This window comes from Drosophila mojavensis, unplaced genomic scaffold (assembly GCF_018153725.1).
Source record: "Drosophila mojavensis isolate 15081-1352.22 unplaced genomic scaffold, ASM1815372v1 contig_80, whole genome shotgun sequence".
NCBI classification, from domain to species: domain Eukaryota; kingdom Metazoa; phylum Arthropoda; class Insecta; order Diptera; family Drosophilidae; genus Drosophila; species Drosophila mojavensis.
The window spans coordinates 9,351,315-9,372,840 of NW_025318906.1; the positions used below are offsets into that span (position 1 = coordinate 9,351,315).

At 41.6% G+C, this 21,526-nt stretch overlaps 5 protein-coding genes across 13 annotated transcripts in view; 4 read left to right on the plus strand and 1 right to left on the minus strand.

Annotated features, from left to right (window-relative positions):
• The window catches only part of LOC6579253 (cyclic nucleotide-gated cation channel beta-1), a 94,935-nt gene that overhangs the window by 10,314 nt on the left and 63,095 nt on the right, over window positions 1–21,526 (minus strand). For 7 of the 9 annotated variants that reach the window (XM_044010920.1, XM_044010923.1, XM_044010924.1 and 4 more), the window contains exons 4-6: window positions 14,929–15,753; window positions 14,398–14,785; window positions 13,273–14,333 (exon numbers count right to left, since the gene is read on the minus strand). In XM_044010920.1, the coding sequence (XP_043866855.1) occupies window positions 13,273–14,333; window positions 14,398–14,785; window positions 14,929–15,753 (2,274 nt within the window). The remainder of the gene's footprint in view (window positions 1–13,272; window positions 14,334–14,397; window positions 14,786–14,928; window positions 15,754–21,526) is intronic. The other 2 variants (XM_044010926.1, XM_044010925.1) reach the window with 1 other exon arrangement.
• On the plus strand, window positions 757–1,500 carry LOC6579254 (C-type lectin 37Da). The gene has a single exon (XM_002005114.4). It carries the CDS (start codon window positions 794–796, stop codon window positions 1,361–1,363), a length of 570 nt encoding a protein of 189 aa, XP_002005150.1. The 5' UTR covers window positions 757–793; the 3' UTR covers window positions 1,364–1,500.
• On the plus strand, window positions 1,930–2,260 carry LOC116804117. The gene has a single exon (XM_032730219.2). The coding sequence runs from the start codon at window positions 1,945–1,947 to the stop codon at window positions 2,200–2,202; it is 258 nt and encodes an 85-aa protein (XP_032586110.1). The 5' UTR covers window positions 1,930–1,944; the 3' UTR covers window positions 2,203–2,260.
• Window positions 10,655–11,259, plus strand: LOC6579257 (neo-calmodulin). Its single transcript, XM_002005117.4, has one exon. The coding sequence runs from the start codon at window positions 10,724–10,726 to the stop codon at window positions 11,198–11,200; it is 477 nt and encodes a 158-aa protein (XP_002005153.1). The 5' UTR covers window positions 10,655–10,723; the 3' UTR covers window positions 11,201–11,259.
• On the plus strand, window positions 19,128–21,184 carry LOC6579258 (chymotrypsin-2). Its single transcript, XM_015163559.3, has 4 exons — window positions 19,128–19,461; window positions 20,032–20,368; window positions 20,456–20,732; window positions 20,793–21,184. Exons 1-4 carry the CDS (start codon window positions 19,449–19,451, stop codon window positions 21,138–21,140), a joined length of 975 nt encoding a protein of 324 aa, XP_015019045.1. The 5' UTR covers window positions 19,128–19,448; the 3' UTR covers window positions 21,141–21,184.

The following is a 21,526-nucleotide window of genomic DNA, read 5'->3' on the forward strand; positions in this document are numbered from 1 at the left end:
TTGTCTGTTGTTGTTGTTGTTGTTGTTGCAGCTGTTGTTGGTGGCACATTGACAGACAACGACTGAGAGCTTTCGTCATGGGTGGCTGGGAGCAGTACCGAGTTTTGTTTGCTCGTGTAAACATCAGCAAACCAACTGGCAAACAAGCAAACAGATTGAAAACAAATAAATAAAATTGCTTGTCGGCCCAGCAGGCACAAATGCCAAGCGAGACCCAGCTCCCAGCCCAACTTCAACTAATTTTGCAGCTCATCTATAATGCAAGTGAAGGCCACTTGGCCCACATTCATTTATCATAGCATCATTTGTCCAGCTCAATACCTTGTCGCCCAATCAGTCAGTCGAAGTCCGTCCGTGTGAACAGCTTGAAACTTTCATTACAGCAACAACAAACAATTCTGTGTGTGTGTGTGTTGGCCTGAAACTTTCGTTAGCAATATTATTGCAATCGGAAAATTACATTCAATTCGAAAATTGCTTGAATAACTTCACAGCATAGAAATCAAAGACATTCTATCAGCTATGAGTCAGCCAAGAAGACCATTAGCTAAATATAAACAGTTATCTCTGATAGGCAACTTGCAAGCAAATAGCTGCCCATTAAAATTATTAAAATTTCTCCTATCGCCAACTATTCAATTTGTTTTATCAGCTGATTCCTGCTAAGTCTTCTTGGATTCCAATAGCCAATAGATAAGCATTATTTAAAACTGATAAGCAGAACTGCAAGCAGTATATAAGCAGCAAATCCATCAACCGGTTAGTTAGTAACGAATTCTAAAGTCTTTGCAATATGTTGTGGCATCAACTAATTATTTTCGCCATTGTGGCCCTTGCGTGCACCCAGCTGCACGTGGCTAGCAGCCAAACAGCTGGCGTCAGCACCTGCCCAAAGAATTTCACCCTGGTGGGCGAGAAGTGTCTGCTTGGCGTGAGCAACGTGTACAACTGGTACGAGGCCGATCGCAATTGCCGCACCAAGGGCGCCGGAGTGCTTAGCCTGAGCAGTGATAAGGAACTGCAGTTGGTCACTGATTGGCTAAATAAAACCATGCAGTTCACCCTGGAGCTGTGGACCTCGGGCTCCAAGCTGGGCAGCTCGAGCATCTACTACTGGCAGAGCACGGGTGAGCAGGCGCGCTATCTACCCTGGGCCACAGGCCAGCCCAAGCCAACTAGCGGCGACTGCCTGATGCTCAGTGGCACCTATTCCACCACATCTGTTAGCAACTATCGCCTGGTGGTTCGCAGTTGCGCCGAATGGGCTGCTTCGGTGTGCGAAGTGGTGCCAGCCAAAAATACGACTACACGCATCTGCCTCAAGCCGAATGCCTACGAAACGGTGCAAGTGATTGGAAATTAAATATATTTAATATATAAATAGAAGACTATAAAAATTTGTGGTGAAGGAAGTCTCATATATATGTTTGAAAAGAGAACTCGAAATTGTTAGGAAATAAAGGAACAGAAATAAAATTGCATGAAAAAAAAAAAAAAAAACAATTTTTTGTTTCCTATATCATGATCTATACTACTTTGAATCGTATATTCATATACGTAGCTGGAATGTTCGACTTAAAAAACATTTATCTCTTAGAATACATGACGTATGCCCAAATGACAATATATATTTTTAAAGAAAGAGAGACAGAGAAATAAAGAGATAGAGAGAGAGAGAGAGAGAGGGAAGAAGAATCTATCGTCTATTCCCTGAATTCCCAGTCGAATGTATTTCATATTTTCACGACACTATGAATAATTCGAAATGTCTATAAATTTTATTTTGTTTACTTATTGTTATCATTGGAATAAATACTTTTAAGCTGGCAATGGACAATTGATATGCGTTATCGATTCTATTCGTATTCTTATCGCTATTGTCATCTTTATCAGACCCCTCTGCAAGCTATAAAAGGTCTATTCCCGTCGTCTGTTTATTGAGTAATGGAAAACATGTTGTGGCCGAAGCTGTTGGCCTTTGCGTTAGTCAGCCTGTCGCTGACTCAGCTGCATTCGGCCAGGCTCGGCGATGCTGCTGCTAAGGAGTGCAGCGAGAACTTCACTCGACCTGGAGACAAGTGGAGCGATTACTTTCAAGCGGATCGCTACTGTCGCTCTAGGGGAGCTGGCGTGATAAGTTTTCGACACGAGACGCATTTGGAATTTTGGACCTCGAACATTAACAACCAAAGTCTACTATGACTGTCAACTAGGTTAGATGGCTAAAGAAATTTTAGATTAAAGTTCTGTTTAAAAATGGCTTCTTATTGCTAATCATCTGTTATATGTATATCAATATATAGTTAGCAAACTATAGAGAACAATTTCATCAGCTGTGAAGTTGGTCTAGGATATGTGGAAAGTATCTTTCATTCGAATGCTGTCAGCTATGAGTCATACCAGAAAACTATTAGCCTAAGTCAACTCTGATAGGAAACCCTCAAAACAAAAAGCTGCCCATTGTAATTATTAAACTTCCTCCTATCACCAACTCTTCAATTTGTGTTATCAGCTAATTCCTGCTAAGTCTTCTGGGATTCCAATAGCCAATAGATAACCAATTATTTATAACAAAATTTTATGAATGAGACACGGGTCAATCAAAAGTGAACCCGCTTATCATATCGCCAAAAGCAAATGATAAGCAGAACCGCAAGCAGTATATAAGCAGCAAATCCATCAACCGGTTAGTTAGTAACGAATTCTAAAGTCTTTGCAATATGTTGTGGCATCAACTAATTATTTTCGCCATTGTGGCCCTTGCGTGCACCCAGCTGCACGTGGCTAGCAGCCAAACAGCTGGCGTCAGCACCTGCCCAAAGAATTTCACCCTGGTGGGCGAGAAGTGTCTGCTTGGCGTGAGCAACGTGTACAACTGGTACGAGGCCGATCGCAATTGCCGCACCAAGGGCGCTGGAGTGCTTAGCCTGAACAGTGATAAGGAATTGCAGTTGGTCACTGATTGGCTAAATAAAACCATGCAGTTCACCCTGGAGCTGTGGACCTCGGGCTCCAAGCTGGGCAGCTCGAGCATCTACTACTGGCAGAGCACGGGTGAGCAGGCGCGCTATCTACCCTGGGCCACAGGCCAGCCCAAACCAACTAGCGGCGACTGCCTGATGCTCAGTGGCACCTATTCCACCACATCTGTTAGCAACTATCGCCTGGTGGTTCGCAGTTGCGCCGAATGGGCTGCTTCGGTGTGCGAAGTGGTGCCAGCCAAAAATACGACTACACGCATCTGCCTCAAGCCAAATGCCTATGAAACGGTGCAAGTGATTGGAAATTAAATATAGAAATATAGGACTATAAAAAATTGAGGTGAAGAAATTCTCATATATGGATCTTGATATTGTTGTATAAAGAAAGATTTCAAAATAGTGAACAGAAATAAAGTGGCTTTAATTGCAAGCTCGTTGTTAACTAATGCCACGATCTATGCTAAGCTGAATCGTATAAACTGTAAAATGGTAGACACAATGATAAGATTTAGATTCCAATATAATAATTTTCCAATATATCTCATTAGATTCTCAATAAAAGTATTCCAAGAGAACATGTATGTAGGAATTGCATTTGGGCCTATGCCATCGACACTGTTTAAGCTTGGATCTATTTTAGGTCTCTTTACGTCTTAGTTCAATCTTATAATTTATCTCTCTTGCTCACTTTCTCCCTTGCTCTCTCCCCAATTACTCTATCTTTATGCTCAGTCTTTATTTACAGCTTTCTCAATGCTTTATAGCTCACATTGCTCGCATTGACGACATTGCATACTGTTGGGCTTATCCGTTTGCTGTTTTAAATACTTTGCATGCTTCGCCATGAAGCGTGTTACTTTGTGGGTTCTCCATTTGTGTTGTTGTTGTTGCTGTTGCTGTTGGTGCTGCTGCTGTGTGAGAAATATTGCGTAAGGGATGCTCTCAGCTGTATCGGATATCGAGGTATCGATTATCATACTTCCCTATTTCCTCTTCCCTCCACCCGCTTCGTCCTTCGGAAAACATAAAAAACTTTACTCATTGGCAACGAAATGCAAGCAAGGATTATTGCATGGCAACGCGACAGCGTCTTGGCAGAAACACACGCACACATAACCATTACATACAACGGATATAAATCCTTGCTCTTGCCGATAGCAAAAACACACACACACTCAACAAACTCACACATACATATATACATATATACACAGCTGTGTAGAAGCAGCAGGGCGACAGTATGCAAAATTACAGCGATTTTTATTGCGGTTCTGCTTGACTGCATGACACCGCTAACATTCCGGCAATGAAACCAGCGACGTGAGGGTCTTTGAATAGGGCGTGGATTTATGTGTGTGTGCATGTGCGTGTGTGTGTTAGCTTTGTTTGTGCATGTCACGTTACGCTTTGTGAGTTATTTTTTAACAATTGAAAATCAATCTAAATATTAATTGCATAGTCCAGGCAGAGCATTTTATTCAAATCGAAATTCCCCAAAAAAAAAAAGTAATAAAGACCTTCTATAGATGCATATACATACATATATACTATATACAAGTATATCCATTGTCTGGCTTGTTCTCGGCTCAATAACTGTGGTTCGGTTGTTTATGTAGCAATTATTTGAGATTTAATTTCTGCTCTCTGTGGCTGCTTCTGCTTCTGTTGCTGTTGCTGCCCAGTTTTATCCTTAGCTGCATTTCATTCTGCTTTCAACGCATTTTTCCATTCCGTTGCATTTTGCCGACACAAAATTTAATTTGCCATTTTGCCCCGAAGTAAGCCACAGCGCTGGGGCGTGGCTAGCCAAGGGGCATTGCGGTTCGGTGGGGTTTCGGTGGCAGCACGAGCCATAGGGGGGTTGTTGGGGTTTTTGTAAACTGCATTTGGCTTCACATCTTGGCCGCACACATTTTTCTTCAGATTTGCCGTTGTCGTTATTTTTTTTGTTTTTTTTCTTCTCATATTTATTTTTCATTTTATGCTCTGCTTGGCCACAGTTGCCACAGGCGCATTTTGATATGCTGCTGCTGCTGCTCCTGTTCTTGTTGCATCAACGTGTAGCATACACACATTTTTGTGTCGCCTGACCACCTTTAGCACTAATCTATAACCATAATTGCATTTAGAGTTTTAAGAGCTCAATGGCCAGCAAAAATTGTGACCACGGAGCTACAAGTCGTCCGACAGTCTGGCAATCAAGACAATTGTCGCTGGGCTTGGGATTAAGTGCGTGCTGCCAAGGAAAACAAAGAAAGTGCAAAAACACAGAAAAAGCAGAAGAAAATATATGAAGAGAAATGAAAAAAAAAAAAAAACTTGTCATGTGTGAGTTTTTGCCTTTTGTGGCGCAACAATATAAAAATCTGGGGTGCAAAAGTTCAGGCCATTGTCTGTGGCAAACAAACTGCAGTCAAGTTTCTGCTGCAGGATGCAGCAGCAGCAGCGGCAGCAGCAGCTGGGGGAGGCGTGTGGGCGTGCCATGAGTTTATACAAACAGTAAATATGCGTGACAAAAACTTGCTCTTCCTGCCTTTTCATAAGCCCAAGACAAAAAAGCACATGAACCATGCTGATAGCCAGGGTTATATGGTGTTTGGTCTCTGAATACATACATATATATATCATATATATATATATATAAATGGGAGTGTGTGAACTTGTGGGTAACTGGCCAAGTGAAAATTGCAAACTAACTAGAAACCACTTAAGAGCGACGCTGATGTGCAAGCGCCTGCACGCTGAGCTCAAAACAAAGAGCTCTTCGAGCCCTGACTATGAAAAAAAAAAAACAAAAACAAACTAAAAGTTCTTGGCGGAACTGCATTCAAAAATAAGTGGAAGTTGATGTCGGCAAAAAAAATGGCTTAATATGGAGCTGATATGTTATGGGGAAATGATTCAGAAGTAGTTTCAGCCGAATAATGCATCAATTTCATGAGCTTAAAACTGAGCGCAAAGAAATTATCCTCCCACAGCTGGAGGAGTGAGTTTGTAAGTTCGCGGGCTTCAATTTGATTTATGGGCGAGTAATATGTTTATATTAAATATTTACGAGTAATGTAAGCAATTTGAATAAGTGAAGAGCGTTGATAGTGGGAAAGTTTATATTGGAGAGGTACTGAAGAATGTTTATATATTTTGGGAATGTTTTTCATTATTTTTATAAATAGTGTATTAATATTAGATTTAATTTATAAACTCTATTTTTGTATCCTTTTTTAAATTATATTTATTTTTTCCACCTCAGGGCACTCATACAGCCAAAAATAATTAACATTAAATCAGTCTGAAATAATAATAAATATTTTTTTGAGTCCAAAATTTTAAACTCTTTCTACCTATAAATTTAGAAAAAAAATTCGATATTTATATATACATTCATTTAAATTTCAAATATGTTTTTCACCTCAAAGCTATTTGCAAATGCATTAAATATTAAAGGTTTAACGTAGAGAGAGTGGGAGAGCGAGAGGCAGAGAGAGTAAGTGAGAAGAAGAGGAATATCTTAAAAGCTGATATAATTGAATATAGTTGAAAAAGCTTGCTTAAGCACTTATAGCATCCGCTGTAAAAACCCCGGTTGGTGGGATTTTCTTATGTGCACTCGCCTGAAGTTTTCCAGAAAAACCAATTTGTATCATTAATTATGCATATGCGGTTGCCGCTGGAGCACGCGAACTTGATGAAGTGCCTGATGATGTTGAATGTTGAATGCTGAATGCTAAATGTTGTTGTACGCTGTTGGCTGAATGCTGAACGCTGTATGTTATGTGTGTAAGTATGTGTAATGCTTGATGCTCTCGTAGATTTGTTCGGGCGGCAAACAAATATAAATGCGCTCCGTTAGCCAGCGATGCAATAACAATAACAATAACAATGCGCATGCCAGCTTCAGCTGCAGTCAGAACACTCGCCACATCCTTGGCAAATTCGCTTTTCAAGGATAATGGAATATTTTGCCCTTAAAGAGCAGCTACATGCATGCCACACAATGCCAGCAGTAGCAGCATCAGCAACTACAGCAACAACAACAACAACAACAACAACAACTGCGGCAGCAACAAGAAAACAGCCATGTTCTAAAAATACGACGGTAAGTTGGCGTACATGCAGCTTAATGGGCAAAAGCGGCCAACAGCGGCGACTGCGTCTACAATATTGATTGGAATATACACACACACACATACATACGCGCACACACACAAATATATACACACACATAGTTACACATAGAAGCGCACTCACGGTTACAGCTGTAGGGCATAAGCAGCAGCAGCAAACATAAACACACACAGTAATACACAGCTAGAAAGACTCACACAAAATCACACACACACACATGCACGCATACATAACCATGCCAGACGGGCGACGAAGCATTGCTGTTGCTTTTGTAGTTGTTGTTTCGCTGTGGCAAGCGAGAGCAAACAGCGAAACGAACAACAACAACAACTAGCAGTTGAAACCAACGAAATTCGCACACACACACACAAACACACGCTCACCAATACAGGCAAAGCGGCCAAGTTAAAGTGGATAATGGACGCTGCCTTGACTGAAGACTGAGGCAAAGGCAAAGCAAAGGAAATAGCAAAGGCAAAAGGCAAAGGCAAAAGGCGAAAGAGCGAAATTCGAATACGAATTTGTGCGTCCCTCTCTTTAACTCGTGCGTACGTCGCTCATATCTATTTTTAGACACGCGCTCATTGTGCGAGAGCAAAGGCAACAGCAACAACAATTGCTGCAAGTAAAACGTAAAAAAAAAACTAATAAAAATGAAGAGGGCAAGAGTGAGATGGCGAGCGGTGTAACGGGTTCAACTCAAAATGGCTGCACGTAGAGCACTACAAATCTCAAAGTAAAGAGTCAGTGCCCAGCAGGAGCATATATATGAATGTGTGTGTGCGTTTGAGAGAGAGTCTGGATGTGCGTGTATGTGTGTTTGTATGAGTAAATTGAGCGCATAAATTGTTTTAATTGCAGTAAACAACATCAGCTAAAGGCAAAGCAAGCAAGTGACCAGCTGAAGCAGCCGCAGCCACAGCCATAGCAGCAGCAACAGAGCGAATAACTAGACACACACTCACCCACACACTCACAGTATACCACATTGTCGTGTTGTATGCAGAACATCAATCACAAGCGTTGACAGCGCTGCTGACGCATAATTTGCATAAAAAACTATTTACAATAATAATTACATAGGAGCTGGCAGGCCGGGCGCTGGCAACAAATTAACATAATTTTGAATGGCATATTCGAAAAGCATTTTCTGGATTTGTGCCACAAGCGCCAAAAGCAATGACAGCAGCAGCGGCAGCAACGGCAGCAGCAGCACTTGCAGAGCATTTAAAGTTTGCGCCTGTTTAGCGTTAACAAGCCGCAGCCATGGCGTTTAACTAAGCGTGAATGTAACTTGTGTAGGTGTGAGGGTGTGTGCGGGTGTGCAGACGTGCGTGCGTGTGTGTGTGTGTGTGTGGGTGTGTGAGACAAACAACATTGTTGCTAAAATGATTTTGAAAAACCATCAATAACTCAAATATAATGACAGTTTTCCACTTGTTGTTGCAAGCCAGTCAGCGAGGCAGTCAGAGAGGAGGGCTGTGTGGCAGTGGGGCAGGCAGCCAGCCGTTCCATAAGTGGGGCTAAATGGATGAATAACTTAAACCAGCTGCTTGTATAAGTCCCCTGCGCGTGTGTGTGTGTGTATGGTTGATGTGATGTTATGTAATGTAATAACGTCAATCAAATTTGAAAAAAGGCAGGCCAACTATTTGAAAATCAATTTTCATGCGCAACACAAGAAGAGCACAAGCAGAAGCCCTGATGAAACCAAGATGAGAACGCAACTGAGTTAAGATGAGAAGCAGGAGCCGGCTGGCTGGCTGGTTGGCTGGCTGGGAGCCCGCTCTGCCTGCCTGCGTGTTACTAAGTAAATATATAAGTTTTTAAGTTGTTGGCCAGAGGGAGTTTGCTTAATGTAGCAGAAGGCCATCACTAAAGTGTTGCGCCCTAAGCCATGACTAGAGGTATTTGCGATATTTGCCTCCAATGGAGAAAGATGAAATGCAAAGAAGGGGGAGCAGCTCAAGAAAAAGAGACAAAATAAAAAAAAAATAAAAAATAGAATAAAGAGAGGTGAAATGAGGAGGGAGCTAAAGTAGTTTCTAAATGCCAAGCGAAAGGTTGAGGTATCAGAGATCAGCGCAAAAATGTCACGCTCCAGGGTTCGTAATTATAGCAAACAGAGAAGCCGTAGCAGACGTCGGAGAAGAAGATGCAGCGAATTCTCATTATAAAAAAGGATTAGGTGTAGTTGAATCAGAAAAGTGAGCGTAAAAGTTTAATGAATATAAATTATCTTAGGAATTGTAAGCACTTGAGCAAACTTCAAGATTAATGACAGCCTAGTTAGACAGCTTTTGTTGTACTATTTTTAAGGCGACGACAACCCTTAAGAAATTATGTAAAGCTGGATTTCAAGTTTTATTGAAGAAAGTGAAAAGTTACTGGAAGTGAAAACAACTTTAAACTGTGCGTAAAGGTCTTTGGTAACAGATTTATGTGTTGAGTTTAATAGTTTAGTATTGAGCAACGTAAGCCGGAAGGGAAAGAGAGAGAGAGATCTTCATAATAAATGACGATGGTTAGAAGTTGGGAAAATTTATTTAAAGTGTGTTTCAGTGTTGTGAATCGTAAGCAAATGTTTACACTGTATACTTTGATTTAGTATTATTATTCCCTAAAAGGAATTCAGAAGGAGCCAACTTATAAATGCAAAGAGCGACTCGAACATTTTCTTTTACATTTTTAAGTATTTTTAGTATTGAATATAAATTGAAAATGTAAGCTGGAACACCGAATTTATTTAGTCTTTGTTCCTTAAAGATATTGCAAAAGAAAACAATTCATTTAATGGTAAAAAAAAGTGTCATAGATTTAAAGTGCAGCTATTTTGTTAAAGTCAATAAAAACTTCGAGCGTTGCACAACGCTTAGGAATTTTTTTTCCAACTGCGCTGAGTATTCAAATTACAATGCACTTGCAGCAATATGTCAATTGCTCTCGGCAGATCGTTTTTTATTTTTCTTTTTAAACTCTTTGCTGTTGACACAATTCGTTGCGTTGCGGTTCACGCTGCGCATGAGTTATACACAACAAATACATTACACATACGCAGCGTGGCCGCACTTGAAGAGCATTTGAACGTCACCAAAAAAATATCGCTGCATTTGATTTTGGTCATGTTTTTGCTTTTTTTTGATAATGATTTTTTTTTTTTTTTTTTTTTGTGTTTGCCGCACAGCTCAGCGATTCGCATCAGCGAGCATCAGGCTGTGGGCAGCTGACATTAGGCATGAAGCATTGAGCATCGTTGTTTGCTTCTTGTGGTCGGGCGGCACTCGAAGCGGCAAGCGCTGCTGAATTGACAAATTGATGGATGATTCTCGTTGCATGTTCATGGTTATATGATGTATTATTATTGTGGCAAGGGGCAAGGAGTGGGGCACAAAGTCGTGCCTGCCTTTGGCATACACCACAAAAAAAAAAAAACAACCGGAAGCAAAAACTACGTGAAAAGTTGCCAACTCAGCGAAGCGCAACGGTCACCTAAGTGTTTTATTAGCCCTCGAGCTCAAGTTGCGACTCTGAGTTGATTGTCAGTTGGTTTTTCGTCGTTGAGAAATTGTTATATACTTTCTTATTATTATTATTCATTTTTTTTTTGTGTCAGTCGAATGTCTCGGTCGTCCGCATCCAAGGAGCTCATCAATGAGTTGCGTCTGATCTACGACAAACATGATGTGAACCGGACTGGCAAAATAGATATTCGTCAGCTGTATCAGATCATGTTTGACGTAGGTTATGCGCCCACCGAAGGCGAGGTCCACGAGTTCATGGCCGAGGCAGATGAGGATGATAGTTCGTATATTGGATTTGATGCGTTCATAAAAATGCTGGCGCCTAAGCTGAACGAGATGTTTAGCGAGGAGAATTTGGGCAAAGCCTTCGCAGTGTTCGATCGCCGCAAGGAGGGCTATTTCAATGCACACGATCTGGTGCTCGTTATGACCAGCATGGGTCAAGCGATTAGCGAAGCGGACAGCATGATGCTAATGGCCGATATCTCTGGCGACTATGAAAATCGCGTGTATTTGCAAGCATTTCTTGATTACCTGCTCTCAGATACAGCTGATAGGATGCATCGTTCATAGCGTTCATAGCCCATACATATATACATATATTTATAAATTTTCTGTGTGGCAATAAAAATTTAGATTTGCTGCATGCAAATATGAGAATGAAAAAAAAAACCAAAAACCAAAAAAATTGTTATTTTGAGTGCATAAAACCAGAAATTAATGCAGCAGCACGTTTCGTCCATTAAGCCGCTGAGCTTCGCTTGCTGACTTTTGCCTTGCCCTGCCCCGCCACGTCCTGCCCAGTCGCACATATGAAAAAGTGTTGTGTAAACATGTTAAAGCTGCATGTGGCTGCATGTGTATGTGTGTGGAGGTGACAACACTCTGGCCACGCCCATCAATGAAGCTAGGGGAATTGCTTTGTTTGCCCTAAGCAACGGCTACAGCTTTTACTTCCCAGCCGGCCAATGTCCACTGCTGAAAAGGACTGTGTCTGCCTCTCCCTCTCCCTCGCTCTCTCTCTCTCACTCACTCTCTTCATCCCTCTCCGGTTCGTTTGGTTCGTTGAGTGGCCTTAATATTTTCAGCTGACGTTCGCCTAATGAAAGTCCATGCCGCTGTCTCCCCGTCCCAGGCAGTTTTGTTCATTTTCTTGAATTGCTTGCCAACCATTTGACTTAGGCGGTCTTTTGAAATTAAAACGACAGGACGCCGGCCGGAAGGACAGTAGAGTCGGTCGCAGTTGCAATGGCGACACTTGCATTTTTGCCCAGTTATTTATGGAGCAAATAAACGAGTTCATTTAGCTAATGGTCGCATGGCCTACTGAGCTCACAAGAGTCTACTGCTCAAGGAGCTTGTTCAAGCTGCATGAGCACCAACTGTGTCTTGTCTGCCACAACAACAACAATAACAACAAAAGAAAAAGGAGCAAACATCTAAACGTAAGCCAGTCAGGATTTCCATATACATATATAATAATATATATTGTATACAGTTGCTTGCAAACACACACACACACACACACACACGCACGCACACATTCGCATCAAATTTTCCTCAATTTAAGCAGCTGAAATGGCAAAGCCAAAAAGTTTTGCATACTTTCGAGGGCTTTGCTCATTGTTCTGTTTTGTCAAATGTATCCAAGCGCCTTCCCCCCACCACCCTCCCTCCACAGATTTTATTCGCATGTATCCCATACCGTTATTCGTTTATTCGTCTGTCCTTTTGCATGTCTGTCCGCATCTTGGCTGCGGATTATTGTTCCCATATGTATATGTATTTGTATCTCTGTATATCTGTATCTCTTTCTGGGTGTGTGTGTGTGTGTGTGTGTGTGCGTAACAGACCTAGCTCTGAGCAACAGTTTAATCAGACAGCTCGTAAATATTGAAGCCACAACACAGAAGAGAAACAACAACAATTTATAAATTCCAGCTTAAAATTGTCTTGATAAGGATACCAACAACAAAGCAAAACCAACAACATGCAACGGATAATGATTACATTTCAACATTCTGTCCTGTGATTTATGCAACTCTCCAGAGTTTCACAATTATTTTTTCTTTCGTTTCGGGCCCAAAAGCATGTTGCTCACTTTTCATATTTTTATTTTCTGTCTTTCATTTAAAGCTTAGCTAGTTTCAAGCAACATTTGGAGTGGAAATTGTGCTGCGTGTGTGGTTAGCCCCTTTGTTTGGGTTTGCCTCTTTAAGCCAGCTTTGGTTTCCTTTTTAATATATTCAGCATGTTTGCTTATCGTTTTCACTATTTTCGCTTGGATATAGTCATAATGATATTTACATACGGCAGTTTAGGGTTTAATCTCATTTTGATTGATAACATTTTCTTCTTAGCTTATTTTTTTTCTCGTTATTTTATTTAGTTTAAGAGTTTTAAGAACTTTTGGATTAGTTAATACGTTAGGCTTTATAGCTTCTATATTTTTTTATACATTTTAGTTTCTAATATCTATCTACCCTTCCCTTGCTCAACTTATCGTCTATCGTTTATCTATCGTTTTGTATTGCAGCAAATAATAATCGGTTAATATAAAAGTTAACTTTTTTCTGTTAATATCTCAAATTTTTAGCCCATTTAGAGCTTAATATTTATAGTTAACTAATTTGCATCACACTCACCCTGAAATTCCTTGCGCGCCGCACTCACTGATGTCACAATATTTGCCACATGCCCCAGAACCGTGGCGAATAGCATCAGGCCGAATAGCAATTGCAATATCACAAAGACGTACTCTCCCTTCGAGCGGGGCTTGGGCAGATCCCCGATGGTGGTCAATGCCAGTGTGCACCAGTAGTAGCTCTGCAGATACTGTTTGACCACATCCGCCGACTCGGAGTCGTGGTAGACCCAGTTGCGTGAGCCGAACCCATTGTTCTTGTGTATGATGTGGTAGAGGCAGCCGTTCCAATGGAATATCACAAGCAGATAGTGTATTAGGGCCGTCGATCGAAACAGATTTGGATAGTTTGTGTGCCGTTCGGTGCGATCCATGAAGGCCCAAAATCGATAAATCTTCACCAGACGAAAGCTGCGCAGTATCGAATTGAAGCCAATCGATAAATACAAAAAGTCCAACGGCAGCAGGCACAGGCAATCGATGTAAAAGATCGTCGAGTTCATGTAGTGAGTGCGCAGCTTCAGTGCATCCGTTTGAAGGACCCCATCCTCCAGATAGCCGGTGCGAAAGTGAAAGAATATGTCAATGAGATAGAGAAAATCGGACAGATAGTCCAGGCAGAACCAAACGGCAATGGTGCGACGATTGATCTCCTGAAAGGCGAAGCGGTAGATTATCACCCAAAAATTGTACAAAAAGGCCATGGAAACCACCATGGACCAATAGTAGCAGAGCCGCCCCGCCGGATCGAACACGAAGTGCAGCTTGCGGGCAGCTGTGGCGGCGCGAATGCGCTGCGAGGCAGTACGATGCGGTTTCTGGTGGTGCGGCTGGGTTGAGTGGCCGCCGCCAGCGCTGCCACCAGCACCACCACCACCACCAATGCCACCATGTGACTGATGGTGTGGATGGCCGCCGTGAGGTGGACCGGGACCGCCTTGTGCGGATTGGCCATGCGCATGCGGGTGGTGCGATACCGTGGAGGCCGAGTGCTGCAGCTGGTATGGGTGGTGCGTTGCTTGACCGGCATTGTGGTGCTGTTGCGAACGTGAGCGCGGGTAGCTGTAAATGCGAGAGAAGCACACACTAACGTCGACTTCGAGCAGAGCTAGATGCCGTTACTTACCGATCTGTGCCATTGCAGTAGTTGCCGCCATATTGTGTGTGGCCCATGAGCATGTTGGTGGCACCACCGCCAGCAGCAGCACTGCCAGCACCGCCGCCACCTAGCGTGTTATCCTGCGAGCCGCGGCCTGTGGATCGATTCCAGGTGCCCAGCAGTGGCTGATCGCCGCCAATTGTTTTCAGACGTCCGCGCGACTTGTTGTTGTTGGGGCGTTGCTTGTTGTTGTGCAATAAATCCATTTCGGAGGCAGTGCTTACGTTGGCCATATGCGAGTTCGATGCTCTGGATGCACATGGTGTGGCCAGGCTGTCATGCGACGTAAAGAAACCTTGTTGCGAGACGCTCTGACCGAATTTCGGCTGGGACATGCCAAACTTGGGGCCTAGATCTGCAATCCGAGAGGGCGAAAGAGAGAGAGAGAGAGAGAGAGAGAGAGAGCGAAATTTAATTGAAATTATAGATATATAGTGAAAGGATAAAGGTTCGAGAGCGGGAATATACACACACATGCAGACGGTGTTTCAGCCTTACCCAGAAAGCTCTGTCGATCGATTGAGAAGCGACGCAGGCTACCCAAATCAATGAACTGCTCATCGGCTGCCATTGTTGGTGTTATTGAAAGTTCAGTTGTATGAAAGGCACCACCACTACCACCACCACCACCACTACTTTGTGTGCCACTGGCACCACCACCTATACCAACACCACCACCAGCACCTCCACTACCACCACCACCGCCTGCATTAGCACCAGCCGCAGTCAGATTGGTGCAAGTGGTGCCACCACCGGCACTGCCGCCCAAATAACCCGCATTGCTGCCATAGAAACTGCCATCGAGCTCCGCCATTTGCTGCTCGTAGGCAGTCAGCGGATTGATGGACCTGGAGCTATGATCACGGTACAGAGGACGCGGTGATGGCATCAGCGATGGATATGGTGGATTGAGCATGCCGTTCAATGATAGCCGTGGCTGCATTATATTCAAAAAGCTAGCGCGTGGCGCCTTCTCAAGACTCGTTGCTCTGGTTGTTGTTGTTGTTGTTGTTATTGTTGTTGTTGCTGTTGTTGTTGTATATTTTATGTTGTTTTGATGTTTTGCTGTTGTTGTTTGGTTTTGTTTGCTATCGGGCAGTGCGACAGTTGTTGCATTTAGCACACTTGGCCGCCATCGTTCAGCTGCAGCATCATCGTCGTCATCATCATCATCATCATCACCATCATCGTCATCTCTGGCATCGTTTGCTTTAGTGGCTTTGACGTCATAGCCAGCAATCGTGTCGGCGTCTGCGTCACCGCCATCAATAGCCGCAGTACGGCAAAGGCGGCCAGTGGGCGTGGCCTTGTTCGGCTGCTCAGCTGCATATGCAAGTTGTGTGTATGTATTTTTATTTAATTTTTTGTTTGTTTTGTTTTTTTTTTTTTTTTTTTTTGCATATATACGAATTTTAATTTGTTTATATTTTTATAATTTTTTGTGGAAAACAAGAGAAATGTGTACAGAAAGTTATATTAATTGCATATTGTCCATAATAAACATTTTTTTTTTTTTTATTTGTGTGTGCTTGGTAGGGAAACACATTTATGGAGAGACAGAGAGAGAGAGAGAAAGAGAGACACATATGGATTAACAAAGAAACAGACAGAGATATATAGAGAGTGGGTGGTGTAGTGGTTGGTTGATTGGTTGATTGGTTGGTTGGTTGGTGGTTTGGTGGCTACAGGTGGTTGGGCCTTTAACAACAACTGCAATTAACAACAACATTCAGCAACAATTAACAGCAACAACAAGAGGTTAACAACTTATGTTTCTATATATATATATATATAAATACATGACTCGAATAAAGCTAAAACTAATTGTATTTCAGTTTCAGTTTCGGGAGGGATTTGGTTTTTTTTTTTTTTTTTTTTTTTTTTTTTTTTTTAGTAAAATTAAACATGCTGTGGGTTTGTTTTACAGTTCAATGGATTAAAGTGTAAAATAATTGTAGATTTTTCCAGCGTGGATTTGTGGTAATTAATATGTAAAACGGGCTACATTTTGATATCATTTAAACTTTTGCAAAATTACAACAATAATTGACCATGATCAATTAAGCTTAAAATTCTCTTGATTTGTTGAAATTGCAAAAGTTTTAAGTATTCTATAGCTGTATATTCTAAAAATTCTATCTAACAATAGTTCACATTTCATTTTAAAAGAAACAAGAAATTTTTCCCAAATGGAAATTTATATTTATCTCTGTTTTGTTATCTAAGATATATGATATATTTATACTATAAATATATTTATACATTTTTTTCTTTAAATATAAAATTATTTACATTTAATTTATTTACTTCTGCGTAAAAAAAAATTTACAAACTCAATCGAAATTTCTGTGGAAAATTTCTGGAATTTCAGGAATATATTAAAAACAACCCCAATTACCATACTCAAATAATGTTAATTAAACACTTCACACACACACACATACATACATACACCTGGACAGGTATGAAGGCATTTGTTGTGGTCCTATTTAGTTAAGTTTTTCGCCTTTTGGCCGCATGCATGGAAAGGCAACACCTTCAAGCACTTGAACAAATGTGCTAATAAAGTTAGATTTAATTACGTGCGCCTTTATGGGGCATGCAACAAAACAGAAACGAAACGAAACGAAACAAAGAGTCGAGAGAATAACAAAAATAAAAATTAGATACCCAAACACATAAAGGGATGCGAGCAAAGACTCACACACACACACACACACACACACACACAGACACATACGCAAGCGAGCGAGCGTTTCATTAGCTCTAAGCAGCTGCCTGGCAACTGGGCGCACTTGGCAATTCATGAGCCAACACACACACACACACACATACACTAACACGAGTGCCACTTGACTGCCGTGGCAAGACAATAGCCATGAAGCTAGAGCTAGACCCAAAGCTGCATGCGGCGCCAATTTATTTCTATTACTCGAATGCGGACAACACATCTGAGCTGCCTGGCTGGCCTTTTACTACTACTGCTGTTGTTGCTGTTGTTGTTGCTTTGTCAACTGTCAGCTGTTGCTGTTGTACCTGTCTCCAGCTGTGCTGCCAATTGATTATTGGTCAACCGCTTTTAATTATTGCTGCCTTGAAAGAACGTCTTTAATTCAATTAGCGTGCGCAAAGCAATGCATCAGGGAGCTCACTGGCTAAACTTACAGTTGACCCCAGGACAAAGTAACTTGAGCTCCACTCAAAGCCCCCAAAGCCCCTCCTTCCCGAAAGCCCTTAATGATCCCGCGCACAATGCAAAATTGTTTAATTAATTTTGTGCGGCAAAGGCGGCGTATGAGCGACATGTATTTGCACTTACAGCTGCTCGACTTGCGCAATGAATTCAAATTAATTTAGCTGCCATGAATACACACATACTCACACTCACATATATATACACTCTCACATTTCTCATATACAAATCAGTCCAATTAATTTATTAACACAATTGCATAAATTTATTATAAATGTGTTGAGCTGCTGACATTTTAAGCCACAGCCCGCTGACCAAGTTAAGAGCAGCAGCTGTTGCAGTTGCAGCTGCAATCATATTTGCTTGGCCATCTTTTTTGGCCAAGTGCAAGTGCATTTCCATGTCATGTAGACAAAAGTTTTACTGCACACACTCACATACTCCTACTCACTGTTGCGCTCCCCCTGCCCTCCCTCCGCTTGGCCTGTTGCTTGACTTAAAGCGCTGTCAGCGCTAATTGGCGCACAGTTTGCTGCTGCTTTCTGGCCTCAAAAACAATGGGCGTTGCTGCCACGCCCAGCACAAGTTTGTTCGCTCCACACATCAGAGTCTCTCTCTCTCTCTCTCTCTCTCTCTCTCCCCCTCTCTCTGTATCTCTCTCGCTGTGCTAGGCAAACGCCTTGGCTTTTTAATTTTTGCTAATAGTTGAGTGCCATTAATTTAAACTTTGTTGTCTTTTTGGCCAGCTGCTGGGCGCAGAGATTCAAGCGCAAGTTCGAGGCGCCGCTAAAGATGAAAAATGAAAAATCTACGACTTAAATGGTCAGGCAGTTTGTCATGAGCTCCAGCCCCAGCCAGACGGAAAGCGCAACTTGCGACAAACTTGCGCCAAAGTTCAACACAGCAAAAAGTATATAAAAAACAAAAATAAGAAGGAAAGAAAAAAATAGAAAATGCTTGAACAGCTTTTGTGGCTGTTGAGTGGTTCTAGATGGTGGTGGTGGTGCTGGCGCCATGAATTGTCAATAAATTTGCTTGCCACAAATCAGCGAAGCGGCCAGTCACGATGTGGCCGTAAGGCAAGCAGAGCGAGAACAAGACAGCGAGTGTGCGAAAGGGAGAGTGAGCGGGGAAGAGAGCGGATGAGAGCCACAATTATTTGGTGCAGCTGCCACAGGCAAATGAAAATATTTGAGCCACAAATACTTTTGGTAAAAAGTTTATGCGCAAACTTTGCTTAAAACATACTTGAGAGCGCTCACGCATACTAGCACACACACACACACGCACACTCATACAGCTGAAAGAGTTTGTGACTGCAGCAAAGGGAAGTCAAGCAATAAAAGCTTCAGCAGTCAGCTACACCACCACCAACACCACCTCCAACCCCACCAATCTCCACTCCTGCTCCACTCCCAACCACGGCTGCTCTCTGACACATTTGAAATTACAATAGTCAAGTGCTTAGCCGTTACAGCTGTCAACTGAATTGACATTGAGCCGGGTTGCTCGCTCGAACAACTTCAAATGCCACAACAAAAACAAAAACAAACTAAAAACACAAAAACTCAATAACAACAACAACTAAAAGGACTTCACGCTGCTCGTTAACTACAGCAAAAGTATGTTTTGGCCAACACTTGATAGACAACTGGCCAAGCCGAGCGGCATATTTCAAATGCTATCAAAAATAGAAACGACGTTCATCAAATAATCAAACTCCATTTGGCATTGTTTACAGCAACAAGTTAGCTGCGTAAAGTGAGAAGCTCCATCAAATTGATTTGAATCGAAAATGGGCATAACGCGCATACGGGTTGTGTGAATGTATATAACAGGTAAAGGATATGAGCTAGGCAGAGACCCGAAAACTACATCGATATGACCATAAGTGTGTGTTGTCTCTCTCTCTCTCCCTCCCTATATATTCTTGTCTCTCTCTCTCTCTCTCCATCTTTGGCTTTTTCTTTGCTCGTCCACCCCGTCCGTTACATGTGTCTGTATATATCCATGAATATATCCTTATTTGAATGCATCAATATGTATACGCAATATAAGTCCTTTATTTTGTTATCGATAATTGATACCATATCGTTATCGATTTTAATTGAAAATGCAACAATATATGCAACGTATTTCTAACGGAAATCGCCCAGTTAACAGACAATAAGCCAAGAATGCTGAGAGCAACAGCTCTGTCTGGGTGTTTATCCCAGCACTCCTCATATATGATTCTTTCATATTTTTTTGTAGTGAAAAATACAACATTAAAAAATCAAATATTCCACAAAATACATTTGAAATAGTTGACAGTAGACACTTGTTTTTTGTTCTAACTGTATTATAAATTCAATACAAATCATATTAATATTGAAAATAGCCTTAATAAGTGCTAATAATTGTATTAGTTTGCAATGCAGAAGGATGGGAACAGTGGTCAACAGATAAATTCGGAAAGAAATTTATTCAAAATTTTCTGTTGGAGCTGGACATGAACTGCCAAAATTGTTCAGTGAAAGAGACGATACTATTGCTATTAATACTTTTGGATCCAATATTATCTGAAAATCGAGTTAAACGGCTGTCAACGCCTGACTTCTTTAAGAATCAAACACTAGAGATGGCCAAATATGTGATATCGATACGTTCAAGGATACCGGAGAGATATTATGGCGATAATCATTATTGTGGTGGTGCGATAGTAGCACCCAGATTCGTCTTGACAGCTGCACATTGCGTCATGGAGTGGGTAGATACTGAATAATCCATATTGAAAAACATTAAGCATTGATTTCATATATCTCCTATCTTTGCATGCACTACACTATCTAGTAAGAGCAAATTTAAATATCCAAGTCGTACGATCATGGTGGTAGGCGGCACACCAAACCGTCTGAAGTTCATCGATAACAAATCTGTGAATATGCCAGTTAAGGAGATATTTGTACCGATCAATTTCACCAGCCAAAATACGAACAATATTGCCCTACTTAAATTAACCGAAGCATGGCCCACAACAAATCCAGGCGTTGCCATTATATCGATACCCAATGAGAATCCCACAGTCAATTCAAGCTATTTTTTATTGGGCTGGGGTCGAATGTATAAGGTGAGCGGAGCGGAGCCTAGCAATCGATTATCGTTATCTATTTTCGATACTAACTATTAGGGTGGACCATTATCATCGCTCATTTTGCAAATCAATGTTACCATATTTGATACGGCCACCTGCAAATCGATGCTGAGAACCTTCAAAGAGGAAATGCTATGCGGCATGAATGAGGACCCCGCCATCCATCAGAGTCCCTGTCAGGGTGACGAAGGTGCCCCACTGATCAGGAATAATGTCGTCTATGGTATTACCACCTATCGTTTGGGCTGTTCCACACCCACTCTGCCATCGGTCTATACGAATGTCTATTATCATAAAGACTGGATCAACAGTATAATAAGTGCTGCAGACTGGCAATGCATTCCAGCGATCGTCCTGCTTTCACTGTCTGTGTTAGTATTTTAAATTTATGTAGTCACTGTAAATATATTGAATGTTTAATTTTATAAGCACTGTCTATATCTCTCTAATCTATTGGGCATATTTATTCTGGTTGTTTCTTTCACAACTGGAGCTAATATATATTTATATGTATATTCAGTCTTTTTATCCCCTTGCACTTCTTATGGAACTATTTTTATTTGTTGTCTTTTTCGAATGTCTAAATTAATAAAATTTGTTACTCATCATTTCTGTTAACCTTAACCCACCGTGAGTGGCGTCTCAGCGTAACATTCTTGATTCTAGATCAAGATCAAGAGATCAAATTTAATCGATTCCTCCGATGGTCTATTCGATAACTCATTCTACTCTCTTATCGATAAAAATGTTCTACATTTGTTAAGCGTAGA

Coding starts and splice junctions, on each gene's coding strand:
- LOC6579254 (XM_002005114.4), top strand. CDS start 794: ATGTTGTGGCATCAACTAATTATTTTCGCCATTGTGGCCCTTGCGTGC.
- LOC116804117 (XM_032730219.2), top strand. CDS start 1,945: ATGGAAAACATGTTGTGGCCGAAGCTGTTGGCCTTTGCGTTAGTCAGC.
- LOC6579257 (XM_002005117.4), top strand. CDS start 10,724: ATGTCTCGGTCGTCCGCATCCAAGGAGCTCATCAATGAGTTGCGTCTG.
- LOC6579258 (XM_015163559.3), top strand. Junction 20,369..20,455: donor GCTGCACATTGCGTCATGGA/GTGGGTAGATAC, acceptor TACACTATCTAG/TAAGAGCAAATTTAAATATC. Junction 20,733..20,792: donor GCTGGGGTCGAATGTATAAG/GTGAGCGGAGCG, acceptor ACTAACTATTAG/GGTGGACCATTATCATCGCT.